General features: G+C 35.2%; 1 protein-coding gene across 1 annotated transcript in view; it reads left to right on the plus strand.

Annotated features, from left to right (window-relative positions):
- The window catches only part of CAMK4 (calcium/calmodulin-dependent protein kinase IV), a 159266-nt gene that overhangs the window by 14545 nt on the left and 128439 nt on the right, over positions 1 to 16282 (plus strand). The window contains exon 2 of the mRNA XM_008587851.1: positions 14341 to 14419. Coding sequence (XP_008586073.1) covers positions 14341 to 14419 — 79 coding nt within the window. The remainder of the gene's footprint in view (positions 1 to 14340; positions 14420 to 16282) is intronic.

The raw sequence follows: 16282 nt of genomic DNA on the forward strand, positions 1-16282 counted from the left end.
TTTTTTCGTGACCGGCAACAGATCGCAACCCTCAGTGTCACGCCCGTACCGGACCGGGACCGGCAACGGGATCGCAACCCTCGGTGTTGCGCCCGCACCTTGCTCAGCCAGTGAGTGGCCGGTTTGTATGTGGGATCCGAACCCTCGGCGGGAGTGCCACTGCACTCCCAAGCGGGGCACTGTAGCAGTGTGCCACCGGCCGGCCCATGAACCACTTTCTTACAATAAATCTCTGTGTGTGTGTGTGTGTGTGTGTGTGTGTACACATCCTATTGGTTCTGTTTCTCTGGAGGACCCTGACTAATACGCAGCTAGAACACTACTGAGCAGTAAGAGATTGAACTCCTGATCCATGTGAGGATATGGATGAATGTCAAACATTATGTTGAGCAAAAAGAGCCTGACTGAAGAGTATATACTGTATAATTTCATTCATATGAGGTTTGAGAACAATCAAATCTAAACCTTAATTTTAGAAATCAGAACAGTGGTTCTTTATAGAAGTGGTGACTGACTGGAAAGAACATTAGGGAGCATTCCAGGGAAATAGAAATATTCTATATCTTGACTGGAGTGGTGGTTCACAGGTGTGTACATGAGCCAAAACTCATTGAATTGAACACTGAGGAACTGTGCACTTTATAGGATATGAATTGTATCTTCATTAAGAAGAAAAACTGTAAGGGAGTGAGAAGATAAATAAGAAGTTCAAATTTGAGGGTCTTCATGGAATTGCATCTAAGAACTAAGATGAGTTTTGAAGAAGAAAAAGGACATCTCGAGGTAAATCTGTATCATGAGGATTTCCCTGGTGAAGGAAATGGTGATCAAAAAGGCCCTAAGGATGGTCGGACACCTGCAGTCTAGCTGTCGTAAATGCATAGCTGAAGATAGTTCATTAAATATGTGACATTTGGACTGTATTATTGACTTTAAAAAGAGAAGCAGATTGCACAATGACAGAAGTCATGGGGTATAAATCTGTCGTTTAGAAAAATGACATCATGAATGAAACTAATGATCTCATCATACTTTTTACATGTGTTGCCAGAAACATTGTGTTTTGCAGTTCCTTCACTCGCAAGGTGTCCATTTCTTCCCCCAAAGGGATATTCAGCACTGCTCAGCCTGTGTTATGCTTATGCCTAGATAGTATTAACTGTGAGGAGTGAGATAACATTGTACAAATTGTGTTCTTCTTTTCCATTTAAGAAGAAAACAGTTGCAAGCATGTGTTGAGGATTACTAAATCTTTAATTGCAGTAGAGTCATAAACTTCTTTTGCTTCTGGTCTGCTGCTTCTGATTCACCCTTCATTTTTCACACCAAATGATTTTCTAAAGCACTTCTCTAAGTATTCATTTCATTCTCCTGCTCAGAAAGTTTTGAATATTCCTCTTTATGTGCAGACTAAAGTCTGAATATTCTAGTCTGATGTGCATAGTCCTTAAAAACATAGTCTTATCTTTCCAGCCAATCATCTCACTACATGTTCTTCCACATAGCCTATATAGATAAATAGATCTGCTGGGAGCAAAATATTCCCTGAATTCTCCCACTTCTGCATTGAGGCTCAAGTAGGTTATATGCCTCATAGATCTGCAAGCCTATTCTTTTGCCTTTGTTAGTCTCTATCCACCCTGAAGACCAGTTTAGATTTGCCTTCCCATAAGAAGGCTCCCTAGCACTCCCCTCTTTCCTAGTTTCCAACAGTACAGAGACTTGTAGGTCTGAGTTTGTCAAGGACAGTCCTGATTTTTGTGTGTGGTTTTGGAATAATTCATTAATGTCCCCCCATCCAACTTTCAAAAGCACTGAGGCTTAGACAATAAATTATAAAGTCACACTACCCAATGTTTTGATATTTCTTAGTATTTGGCCTGCTTTGAAAAATTACAAGGGTACTTCAAAAGTTCATGGAAAAATAAAATTAAAAGATAATACGAATCTTTGCATGAACTTTTTGAAATAATGTTGGTATATATTTACATCTTCTTTTCTTGTTTCCATGTTTTAAGTCCATAAAGGGCCAGAACCATCCTTCTAATCTCCTACATTGCCTAGCACAGTGCTTAATACATTTTTAATGAATTAAATGACTCTGCTGTGAGAATAAATAGTGGTGATTTCAGCTGCGTTTGATGTGACCAAATATTGCTAACACTCACAATTTAAGCATCCTTTTCTTACAATCCTTAACAATCTCATCCTTAAAGATGGAGTTAACTACAATATTAGCTTTTCTAGTCTTTCAAAATTATTACAATTTAAGAAGAGAAGGAAATAAAGGGCATCCAGATTGGAAAGGATGAAGTCAAACTGTCCCTGTTTGCAGATGACATGATCCTATATATCGAACAGCCCAAATCATCTACAAAAAAACTCTTAGAGGTGATAAAAGAGTTCAGCACAGTAGCAGGATACAAAATCAACACACAAAAATCAGTAGCATTTCTATTCACCAATAGTGAACAAGCAGAAAGAGAAATCAAGAAAGCCTGCCCATTCACAATAGCCACCAAAAAAATAAAATACCTAGGAACTGAACTAACTAAGGATGTGAAAAATCTCTATAACGAGAACTACAAACAACTCCTGAGAGAAATTAGAGAGGATACAAAAAGATGGAAAGACATCCCATGCTCCTGGATTGGAAGAATCAATATAGTGAAAATGACTATACTACCCAAAGTAATATACAAATTCAATGCAATCCCCATCAAAATTCCAATGACATTTCTCTCAGAAATGGAAAGAACTATACAGTCATTTATCTGGAATAACAAAAGACCAAGAATAGCCAAAGCAACGCTGAGCAAAAAAAAATAAAGCTGAAGGTATTACTCTACCTGACTTTAAACTATACTACAAAGCCACAATAACCAAAACAGCATGGTACTGGTATAAAAACAGAGACACTGATCAATGGAATAGAATAGAATACCCAGAAATCAACCCACGCACTCACTGCCATTTGATCTTCAGCAAAGGCATCAAGTCTATTCACTGGGGTCGGGACTCCCTCTTCAGCAAAGGGTGCTGGGATAACTGGATATCCATATGCAGGAGATTGAAACTAGACCCATACCTCTCACCATATACTAAAATCAACTCAAAATGGATCAAGGATTTAAATATACACCCCGAAACAATAAAACTTATTAAAGAAAACATAGGAGAAACCCTTCAGCAAATAGGGCTGGGCACAGACTTCATGAATATGACCCCAAAAGCACAGGCAACCAAAGGAAAAATAAACAAATGGGACTATAACAAACTAAAAAGCTTCTGCACAGCAAAAGAAACAATTAACAGAGCTAAAAGACAACCAACAGAGTGGGAGAAAATATTTGCAAAATACACATCCAACAAAGGACTAATATCCAGAATATATAAAGAACTCAAACAACTTTACAAGAAAAAAACAAGCAACCCAATCAAAAAATGGGCAAAAGAACTAAGTAAGCATTTCTCTAAAGAAGATATGCAAATGGCCAACAGTCATATGAAAAAATGCTCAACATCACTCAGCATCCAGGAAATGCAAATCAAAACCACACTGAGATACCATCTCACCCCAGTTAGGATGGCAAAAATCCAAAAGACACCGAAAGATAAATGCTGGCGTGGCTGCGGAGAAAAAGGAACTCTCTTACACTGTTGGTGGGAATGCACAATGGTGCAACCCCTATGGAAAATGGTTTGGAGGTTCCTCAAACAGTTGCAGATAGATCGACCATATGACCCAGCTATCCCACTGCTGGGAATATATCCAAAGGAATGGAAATCATCAAGTCGAAGGTACACCTGTGCACACACACATATTGAAAATAAAAAATTTAAAAATCAAATGCAAAACAAACAAAAGAGCAAAAATTAAATGCATTGAGATGTTTTAAAATGATTAATATTTTGACATAATTGTATCCTTTAACCAAACACATTCAACATTAGAAAAAGAGAACAAGATTCTTTGGTTCCATTTCAAGACTCCTCCCATTAAAAAAATAAGTGAAACTCTTTTAAAAACTTATGAGACTTAATAACCTTACAAAGATAATTTTATGTGGCTATGAAGCACATTGTTACAAAGACACAGCTGGAACCAAAAATCAGAGGAGTCAACAGTACCTCCAGACTCCCACATTTTAAGAGATTCCATGTGTGAAGTTCTCTTGCATTTCCAAAGAGCAAGTTGTGGCTTTGATGGCAAGGGAAGCCAACCAAGCTCTATTGCTTTGACCCAAACAACTACAAATGTCGTACTAGATCCTCCCGCAGAAAGCCAATCTCCTTTAATGTGAGAATGCCCTTGATACTAAATTGTCTTACCATGGTGCAATATCACCTTAATTTTCTAAAACATTGATGTGAGTTGAGAATTCTGACTTCCTGCTTCCATTTCTAATCAAATTCGATCTCTCCCTGACCTTTTGATTGCATTGGGGTATCTGTCACTTTGCTAGTGAGTGGACAGTTATGTCAACATGTCTGGATTTCTTTTTTTTTTTTTTCCTTTTTGTCTTTTTTTTCATGTCCGGCAATGGACCGCAACCCTCAGTGTCGCGCCCGTACCGGACCGGGACCGGCAACGGGAACGCAACCCTTGGTGCTGCACCCGCCCCTCGCTCAGCCAGTGAGCGGGAACCGGTCTGTATGTGGGATCCGAACCCTCGGCGGGAGCGCCGCTGCGCTCCCAAGCGGCGCACTGTAGCAGTGCGCCACCGGGCCGGCCCAACATGTCTGGATTTCTTTTGGAGGAAAAATAAAACAAAATCAATTTATCTGTCTTTAAGACAGCAAAGTTAAAAAAAAAAAAGTGAGAAAGGCAAAGGAGTGAGATTATGAAGATAAAAAAGAAAACTGTATTAAGAGAGATGAAAAAAATTTGGCAGTTGTTTCTTATGTATTGGGTGTGAGGAGCTTGTAAAGGTGAACTATAGGATGAAAAGTCCCTTTCTGTACTTAGTAGTCCTAAATGTGGTATAAATAGATGTATTTGGAGTTTTTTCCCCATATCCATAAATTTGGCACATAGTACCAGGTACTAACATCACGTACTTCTTAGCTTTATAGGAGGAGCAGCAATGTGTGTGGTGGTTGGGGGTGTGGGGGGTTGAGCAGGTGAGAGAGAGAGAAGCAGAGTGTATATATGTTTATATATGTTATAGTTTGTATATAGTATTGTAGTTATCATGTACACGTACTGCACACAATGTTACAGACACATTACAGCTTGATTATTTTCTCTTTCTGTGTAATGAAACATATGGTGGTCTATGCTTTTAACTTTTTGCCTTTAACATGTATTTTAAAAATAACTAACCAAATGAGACAATGCTACAGCTTAAAAATAATTTTTCCAAAATTTCTGTTAAAGAAAACCAATGTGAAAGTGCAAGTCAGACTCAGATTCCAAAAGAATATTGATTTTCTTCCTCATCAAAGTTATAACAGAAAAAATTCACCAGTTACTCTTAAATGAAAGTAGAATGGGTTGAATGCTCTAGGCTACATTTTGGTAATGTGGTTTTTTTTAATGGTTTTCTTGGAAATAACTTTTTTACTGTATTTTTATTAAGGTATAATTCACACACAGTAAATTTTACCTATTTTATTGCACAGTTTTGCCTATTTTGACAAATATGTATAGTTATGTAAACACTACCATCAAGATAGAGAACACTGCCATCATGTGAAAAAAATCTATCCTGCTTATTTGTAGTCAGTCTCTCAACCTGTGAGCCCCTGACAACCACTGATATATTTTCTGTCTGTATAGTTTTGTCTTTGTGATAATACTGTTACTGGAGTCATACAGCACATGACCTTTTGAATGTGGCTTCTCTTTTTTAAGATATTTTATTAGAGATTTATCTAACTTGCTCTCTGTACCCTCGGTCCTTCCTTTCATTTCTAGGTAGAATTTCATGTGTGGATGTACCACAGATTGATAATCCATTTCACAATTGAGGGATATTGGAGCTGTTTCTAGTTTTTGATGATTACTAATAAAGCTGCTATGAAGAATCATGTTCAAATTTGTGATTGAATATAGTTTTCATGTCACTTGGGCAAATCCCTAGGAGTAAGATAGATGGGTCATATGATATGCTTAACTTTATAAAAAACTGCTAAATTGTTTTCCAAAGTGACTGTACCATTTTGCATACCCACCAGCAATGTATGAGAGTTTCAGTTGCTCTGCATCCTTACAGACTTTTTTTAGGGCATTCAAATAGGTGCGTAGTTGTATCTCCTTGTGGTTTTAATTTGCTTTTCCCTAATGACTAATGAATGATGTCGAGCATCTTTCTATGCTATTTGCCATCTGTATACTCATATTTTCTTTGGTGAAGTATATGTTCAGATATTTTCTTTATTAAAAATAAAAATTGTGCAATTTTATGGTACACCATGATATTTTGAAATATGCAAATATTGTGGAATGACTAAATCAAGCAAATTAACATATGCAATTACCTCACACACTTATCTTTTTTGTGTGTGTGGTATGGCACCTAAAGTCTACTCTCTTAGCAATTTTCAGTATACGATACATTGTTATTAACTGTAGTCACCATGTTGTAGAATAGATCTCTCCAACTTATTCCTCTTGGGTAAATGAAATTTTTAATGCTTTGACAAACATCTCCCCCAAACCCCCACCCCTGAGCCTCTGGTAACCGCTATTCTACTTTCTTGCTTCTTAGCTCATCTTTTTTAGAATCCACATAGTAAGTGAGATCATGCACTATTTGTCTTTCTGTGCCTGGCTGATTTCATTTAACATAATGTGTCCTCTAGGTGACAGGATTTCCTTCTCTTTAAAGGCTTAATAATATTCCATCATGTATATATACCACATTTTCTTTATCTATTTATCATCTGTTGATAGGCACTTAGGTTGATTCCATATCTTGGCTGTTGTAAATACTGTTGCAGTGAACATGAAAGTGCAGGTATCTTTTTGACACACTGATTTCATTTCGTTGGATATATACCCAATATGTATGCTATACGAAGTTATTACGGCACAGACTCTGGGATTGCTGGATCATATGGTAGTTCTATTTTTAACTTTTTGAGCAATCTTTGTACTGTTTTCTATAATGGTTATACTAATTCCTAACAACAGTGTATAAGGATTCTCTTTTGTCTACATCTTTGACAACATTGATCTTTTGTCTTTTCGATAATAGCTATTTTAACAGGTAGGAAGGATAATATCTCATTGGAGTTTTAATTTGCATTTCCCTGATGATTAGTGTTGTTGAACATTTTTTCATAAACCTGTTGGTCATTTGTATGTCTTCTTTTGAGAAATGTCTATTTAGGTCCTTTGCCCATGTTTTAATCTAGTTGTTTTCTTGCTATTGAGTTGAGTTTCTTTTACATTTTGGATATTAACCACATATCAGATGTATGGTTTGCCAATATTTTCTCCCATTCTATAAGTTGTCTCTTTACTCTGTTGATTGTTTCCTTGGTTGTGCAGAAGCTTTTTAGTTTGATATAATCCCACTTGTCTATTTTTACATTTCGTTGCCTGTGCTTTTGGTGTCATATCAAAAAATTATTGCCCAGACCAATGTCATGGAGCTTTTCCCTCATGTTTTCTTTTAGCAGTTTTAGAGTTTCAGGTCTTATGCTTAAGTCTTTAATCCATTTTGAGTTGATTTTTGTATATAGTGTAAGATAAGGTTCTAATTTCATTCTTCTGTATGTGGATATCCAGTTTGCCCAACATCATTTATTCAAGAGACTGTCCTTTCCCCATTGTGTGTTCTTGGCATCTTTGTCAAAAACCAGTTGACCATAAATGGGTGAATTTATTTCTAGGCTCTCTATTCTCTTCCTTTAGTGTATGTGTCTGTTTTTATTCCAGTATTATGCCATTTTCATTACTTTAGCTTTAGTAGATGTGGAAATTAGGTGATGTGATACCTCCAGCCTTGTTCTTTTTGCTCATGGTTACTTTGGCTATTCACGGTCTTTTGTGATTCCACAGAAATTTTAGGATTGTTTTTTTCTGTTTCCTTGAGAAATGTCATTGGAACTTTGATAAGGATTGCATTGAATCTGTAGATCACTTTGAGTAGTATGGACATTTTAGCAATATTAATTCTTCCAATCTATGAACACAGGATATCTTTCAATTTATTTATGTATTCTTCAATTTCTTTCATCAATGTTTTAAAGTTTTCAGTGTACAGATATTTTGCTTCCTTCATTAAATTTATTCCTAAATATTTTATTTATTTTTTTAGTAGCTATTGTAAATGGGATTGTTTTCTTAATTTTTTTTTTTGTGTGTGTGTCTGTGGATAGTTTTTGTCAGTATATAGAAATGCAACTGAATTTTATATGTTGACTTTGTATCCTGCAACTTTACTGAATTTGTTTATCAGTCCCAAAAGTTTTTTGGTGGAGTCTTTAGGATTTTCTATATATATGATCATGTCATCTGCAAAGAGAGACAGCTCACCTTCTCCTTTTTTGGTTAGGATTTTTTTTTTTTCTTTTTCTTGCCTATATGTTCTGGCCAGGACTTCGAGTACTATGTTGAGTAGAAGTGGTAGAAGTGGGTATCCTTGTCTTGTTACTGATCATAGAAAAAAAGTTTTCAAATTTTGACCATTCATTAAGATATTAGCTGTGGTTTTGTTATATACGGGCTTTATTATGTTGAGGCGCATTCTTTCTATACTTAATTTGTTCAGAATTTTTATCATAGAAGAATATTGAATTTTGTCTAATGCTTTCTCTGTATCTATTGCGATGATCATATGGTTTATCCTTCATTTTGTTAACGTGGTGTATCACATTTACTGATTTGCATATGTTTAGCCATTCTTGCATTCAAGGATGCAAGAATATCACTTGATTATGGTGAATGATTCTTTTAATATGCTGTTGAATTTGGTTTGCTAGTATTTTGTTGGAGATTTTTGCATTTTTGTTCATTAGAGATATTTTATTTTCCTGTAGTGTCCTTGTCTGGCTTTGGCTTTAGGGTAATGCTGGCCTCATAAAATAAATTTGAAAGTATTTTCTCCCCTTCAATTTTTTTGAGACACTTTCAGATGGATTGGTACTAGTTCTTCTTTAAATGTTTGGTAGAATTCAGCATTGAAGCCATCAGGTCCTGGCTTTTCTTTGATGGGAGGCTTTTTTTTTTTTTAACATTTTCTTGTACATATTTGTGGGGTCCTGTGTTGTTTCGGTACATGCATATATGCCCAATGATTCACTTAGGATAGATAGCATAGTTTTATATCCATTAGTCCACAACTTTTCCTCCTACCTTCCCTCCTCCTGCCTCTGGTAACCATTATTCTACTCTATACTTCCATGAGACCCACTTTCTTTTTTTTAAGATTCCACATATGAGTGATATAATATGGTATTTGTCTTTCTGTGCCTGATTTACTTAACATGAAAGTTTCTAGTTCCAGCCTTGTTACTGAAAATGATAGGATGTTATTTTTTTAAATAACTGAGTAGTATTCCATTGTGTATATATATCACAGTTCATTTATCTGGTGATGGACATTTAAGTCGATTCCATCTCTTAGCTATTGTGAATAGTGCTGCAATGAACATGGGAGTGCAGATGTCTTTTTGATATATTGATTTCATTTCCTTTGTGTATATACCCAGTAGTGAGATAGCTGGATCATAGGGTAAATTTTTAGTTCTATTTCTGGGTCTATTTTTAGTTCTCTTAGGAACCTCTATACTGATTTCCACAGTGGCTGTACCAATTTACACTCCCACCAGCAATGCAGGAGAGCTCCTTTTTCTCTGCATCCTCACCAGCATTTGTTATTTTTTGTCTTGTTGATAATAGCCATTCTAACTGGAGTGAGATGATATCTCATTGTAGTTTTAATTTGAATTTCCCTGATGAGTAGTGATGTTGAACATTTTTTTTTATGTGTTTGCTGGCTATTTGTATGTCTTCTTTTGAGAAATGTCCGTTCAGGTCCTTTACCCATTTTTAATTGGGTTATTTGGTTTTTTGCTGTTGACTTGTTTAAGTTCCTTATACATTCTGCATATTGGTCCTTTGATGTGTGGTTGGCAAACACTTTCTCTCATTATGTAGGTTGTCTCTTCACTTTGTTTATGGTATCCCTTGCTGTGTAGTAGCTTTTTAGTTTGGTGTAGTCCCATCTATGTATTTTTGCTTTAGTTGCCAGTGACTTTGCAGTCTCATTCAGAAAAGTGCTGCCTACTCCCATTTCATGTGGCATTTCACCCATGTTTTCTTCTAGTAATTTCATAGTTTCAGGTCTTAAATTCAGTTATTTGATCCATTTTGAGTTGATTTTTGTGTATGGTGAGAAATAGAGGCCTAGATTCAATATTCTGCATGTGGATATACAGTTTTCCCAGCACCATTTGTCGAAAAGGGTGTGCACCTTCATCAAAAGTAAGTTGGCTGTAAGTGTGTCGATTTATTTCAGGGCAATTTATTCTATTCCGTTGGTAAATTTGTCTGTTTTTATGCCAGTATTATGCTGTTTGGGTTAGTATAGCTTTATAGTATATTTTGAAGTCAGGAAGTGTGATGCTTTCAACTTTGTTCCTTTTGTTCAAGATTGCTTTTGCTATATGGGGTCTTTTGTGATTCCATACAAATTTTAAGATTGTTTTTTCTATTTCTGTGAAGAATATCACTGGTGTTTTGATAGAGATTGCATTGAATGTGTAGTTTGCTTTAAGTAATATGGACATTTTGATGAAGTTAATTCTTCCAACACAAGAACATGGGATATCTTTCCATTTATTTGTGTCCTCAACTTTTTTCACTGTTTAAAGTTTTCATTGTAGAAGTCTTTCGCTTCCTCGATTAAATTTATTCCTAGGTATTTCATTTTTTTGGTAGCTATTGTGAATGGGATTACTTTCTTGATTTCTTCTTTTGCTATTTCATTGTTTGTGTATAAGAAGGCTATTGCTTTTTGTGTGTTGATTTTGTGTCTTGTCACTTTACTGAATTCATTTATTAGTACTAGTAATTTTTTGGTGGAGTCTTTAGGGTTTTCTATGTATAGGATTTTGTCATCTACAAATAGGGATAGTTTGACTTCCTCCTTTCCAATTTGAATGTCTTTTATTTCTTTCTCTTACCTTATTGCAAGTTATTGCACTTGCTAGAACTTCTAATACTATGTTGAATTAGAGTGGAGATAGTGCTCATCCTTGTCTTGTTCCTTTTTAGAGGAAAAGCCTCCAGCTTTTGTCCATTCAGTGTAATATTAGCTGTGGATTTGTCATATATGGCCTTTATTGTGTTGAGGTACATTCCTTCTTTACCTAATTTCTTAAGTGTTTGTATTATGAACATGTGTTGGATTTTATCAAATGCTTTTTCTGCATCTATTTAAATGATCATATGTTTTCTTCCTTCATTCTGTTGATGTGATGTATCATGTTTATAGATTTGTGTATGTTGAACTTTCCTTGCATCCCTGGGATGAATCCCACTTGATCATGGTGAATGATCTTTTTAATGTGTTGCTGGATTCTGTTTGCTAGTGTTTTGTTGAGGATCTTCTTCACATATGTATTCATTACAGATATTGGTCTGTAGTTTTCTTTTTTTGTTGTGTCTTCTTCCAGTTTTAGTATGAGGATAATGCTGGCCTAGTAGAATGAGTTTAGAAGTGTTCTCTTTAAGTTTTTGGAAGAGTTGGTAGAGAAGACTTGGTATTAGTTCTTCTTTGAATGTTTTGTAGAATTTGGCTGTGAAGCCATTTTGTCCTGGGTTTTCTTCGCTGGAAGACTTTCTATTACTACTTCAATCTCATTACTTATTATTGTTTTGTTTAGATTTTCTAATTCTTCATGACTCAATTTTGGTGAGTTGTGTGTTTCCAGGATGGGAGACTTTTTATTATGATTCAGTCTCTTTACTCATTATTGGTCTGTTCCGATATCCTATTTCTTCATGATTTAATCTTGGTAGGTCATATGTGTCTAAGAATTTCTTAATTTCTTCTATGTTATCCAATTTGTTGGTATATAATTGTTCATAGCACTCTCTTATGACCCTTTTTATTTCTGTACTGTCATTTGTATGTGTTCAAATATTTTGCCCATTTGTGAGGCACGAATAAACTTTGTTTTTGTTTTCTTGCATATGGGTATCCAATTGTTCCAGCACTATTTCTTAGAAAGTCTGTCCTTTCTCCACTGAATTGTCTTTTTACCTTATTTAGAAACTAATTGGTCATATATGCATAGTACTGTTTTTGGATCCTTCTTTAAATTCTGTTTGTCTCCACGTCTATTCTTTCTCCAATATCATACTCTTGATTACTATAGCTTTATAGTAAGCCTATAAATCAAGTATGTGAGTCCTATAACTTTGAAAAGAATGTGTATTCTGCTGTTTTTGTGTAGAGTCTTCTTTAAATATCAGTTAGCTTAATTTAGTTAACAAAATGCCATTTATGTCTTTCATATCCTTGGTGAGAGTTTATTCACTTTTTCTGTCAATTTCTGAGATAGTATGTTGGAGTTTCCAAGTGTATTTGTGGATTTGTCTATTTCTTTTTTCAGTTCTACCAGTTTTTGCTTCATGTATTCTGAAGTCCTCTTGTTAGGTGCACATTTACATTTATTATGTAATTTGGGGGAATTGATTCCTTTATATTAAGTAATATTCCTCTTTATCCTTTTTCTGAAATCTACTTTGTCTGATATTAATATAGCTATTTCTGCTTTCTTTTGATTAGGGTTTGCATAATATCTCTTTTCTATCAATGTATTTTTTTAACCTATTTATGTCTTTATATTTAAAATGAGTATCTTGTACATAGCATATACTTTGTTCTTGATTTTTGATCCAATCTAATGATCTTTAATTTTAATTGATGGTTTACAAAGTTTACATTTAAGGTAATTATTGACGTAATTGGATTAAAAACCACCACATTCTGAGCTGCTTTATTTTTTAAACCTCTTATTTTGTTTTTGCTCCTTTGCATTTTATTTTGATTATTCCATTTTATCTCTGTTATTGATTTATTATTGATTTTTCTTTTAAATAATTATTTTACTCATTACCCTAGGCTACACAATATACTCATACATGTTTAATTAATCTACTTTTGAGTAATATCATACTACCTTACCTGTAGTATAAAGACTTATCAACGGTATTTTTCCAATTTCTCCCTCCTATTCTTTGTGCTATTGTTATATATTTTACTTTTACACATGCTGTAAACACAATGAATTGTTAATATTTTTGCTTTAGATAGTTACCTTTTAAGGCAATTTAAAAAATAAAGAAAAATGAATTTTATATTTACCTTCACTTATTTCATTTCTAGAGCCCTGTACTTTTTTGTGTATGTCTTATCTTACCAAAGTTTTAAAAAAATGTGGTAAAAGGTTTTTTTAACTATTAGCTTTTACAACATACCAGTCCCCAACTTCTCTTGGCGCTATTAAAATTTGATGTGCTTAAATAGTTGGAAATGTATTTGATTTTTATAATTCTTTGTGCTCACTTAGAATTTCAGAACCGTAGGACTGAATATGTTATGAGAAGTCCTTTGGCCTAATCTTGAAAGTCTGACTAATTTATTTCACACTGACCTTATTTTAAGATGTTTATGGGAGTTCTCTTTCTGAAATTGAATCTCATGCCTTTTTGGTCTGCAAGTTCCTTTTTGTCTCTCTCTCTTTCTGTTACTCTATTAATGTGTGGAGTGCGAGCATTCAGACCATACTGTCGTGCTTTGTAATGCTGTCTTTTTAGTAACCCTGCGCAAATATGAAGATAATTATTGAGTCCCTTCTTCCTATTCTCCTTTACAAGTTAAAAAAAAAAAATTAAGTAAGAAAGAAAGAGATCCCCAGCTCCCCTGCCAAGTACTGGAAATAAGGACTGTTCTGACCCTAATAACAGAGTGATGAACTTAAACCCTCTCCCTGAAGACATATGGCTTATTTTAATCCAGACGTGTACCTCTAGGAAAGCTCTGGGATTCTGAAATTGGGTGGGTATCCTCCAGGAACTATATTAACCTGAGGACCTGATTTATTCTAGAGCCTACTGAATGCAAAGCCCTGGGTATGTTACCTGTGTAGGGATAGGGCAGGAGGAAAACAGCAGGCTAGAAAACGTAGACTTTTCTGAGCAACCTGTATTTAGTTGTGAGAAAAAAAGTACTCTTGATGGCTAGGGCCAGTCCTGTACTAGAACTTACAAACACTTGTCAGTTATGAGGGTAACTGCAAGAGACACTTATTTCAGGCTTTCCCCTTTAATTCATGTCTAAAGCATAACATTTTCTTTTTGTCTTTTTCCCCCTCAAGGGGTGCTACATCCATTGTGTACAGATGCAAACAGAAGGGGACGCAGAAGCCTTATGCTCTCAAAGTGTTAAAGAAAACAGTAAGTTTATTTCATTATATAATAGCATCTCTAAGGGACCAGTAACCTGGAGAAGTTGGGAACCTGACTCAAGGGACAAAGTTCCAGAGAGCTGCCATATGCAGTTGACTCCTTCTAATCTTGATTTTGAGAGTGCAACCCAAAAGGTTGTTGTCTGGTGGAAACTGTGTTGCTCTTTGAAAGCAACTGGATCTCAGCTTGGATATGGTTGTGGGGAGAAGTGTGGAAAAGAAAATCATTTAGAGCTGGCAGGTAAACCTTGCTTTTTATATCAGCCATGTTGTTGGAGATATATCTATGTCTGTCTCTATGAGTGTGTGTATATATACATATATATTACATTTCAATATTTAAATATTAAAATCACATCTTAATATGCTAGAAAAGCTTGTTTAAAAGAAGCTGAAATGAAACACCAATATATGTATTTGTGAAAGGAGTTGTCACTTGTCATTTGCCTAGATTTTCAGATGTTGGATTTGCTTCAGCCAAGTACAACAGGACAAATGCCAATGTTGCTGGGACTGAACCTACTCATCTAGAAGTTTGTATTTGGACAAGAAGGAAGGATTTTGTTTTAGCATTGTTTCTTTTGCCCTATACTCACAGATGAGGTGAGGAGGCAAAAGTGTCTTTTGCTCATCTCTAATGACTAAGAAATGCGGCAGGTGAGAGTTCAGAATATAAGTGCGAGCACCTGGGTAATACACTCTGCATCCCAGACAGCATTTTGTCACTTTAATGCCCCACTTGCACTTTCAGTCCTTACGTTGTTTCTGCTCATAAAACCACAACAAAACGAGATATTTTATACCACATTCTTCCTTTGTCAAATTTTATGTGAAGTATACATATTTCTGAAAATCCAGTTGTAAAGTATGCTAAGGAGAGAAGTATCATAAATTTTGAAATCAAGTGATACCATTTTTAGGCCAAGGAATTTTTCCCCCTCAAGGCAGCTTAATATCACCAGCTGTTTATGTGTTGTCTGGCACAAGGAAATTTTAGAATCGCATATAATGAAGAGCATACCGGCACAAGGTTTTCAGTCGAGTAGAAATAGAATGACATTTTGAAACAATCTGTTTGAATTTAAAGCTGTAGCCAAACAACAAAGACAATTTAATTGAAATAGGTAATAATTTAAATGGCAATTTTTACTAATAAACTCTTATTCTGAATTTCCTGTTTGGTATAGGAAATGACTAAAATTATTCCAGAATGTAGAGGAATTTTTTGATTGATAAGGTTTGGAATTTCCCTGAAATCAATTCCTTATAAAATTTATCTGAAAATTTATTTGAAGTAAAGATTATTATATATTGTATGAAATAGAATTTCTTACTAAATATCTTTTTATGAAAATAAATTGGCATGCTTTAGCAGTAGTCACATGCAAGATATTTTTGGTATCTTCTTTAAAAAATTATCGGTAAAATTTGAGTGTTTTTTTTTTTCAGAGTTGAGAAAACTTTGAAAGGGACTAGATATATGAAAGTCTAGGAAATAAACGTTTAGACATGAGAATGCTCAAGAATCCCAAAGGACAAAGGCTAGTTTAGAGACTATTGGTTTATGCCAGAAATCTTTGGACGAATTGGAATAAGAGGTAGGTGAAGATATTTGGTGGGTTCGTGACTCATATTGATGGGAAAGTACAGCTCTGGTTCCCCTTCACTGTTGTCTCTTCTCTACCTCTCTTGTGAAAGTGTCTGCCTCAGAAGACAGGCGGGAGGAGAATGTGGACGGGAACCAAGTGTCAGATGGAGCTGCGGAGTGGTGCTGTAAGGCAGATGTTGTCAGACACAGTTACTGCTGTGCCAAATGGAATGAGAGAAAATCCCCTGGAGAAACCTCAGCTTT

Source organism: Galeopterus variegatus, unplaced genomic scaffold, assembly GCF_000696425.1.
Source record: "Galeopterus variegatus unplaced genomic scaffold, G_variegatus-3.0.2 Scaffold4571, whole genome shotgun sequence".
NCBI lineage: Eukaryota > Metazoa > Chordata > Mammalia > Dermoptera > Cynocephalidae > Galeopterus > Galeopterus variegatus.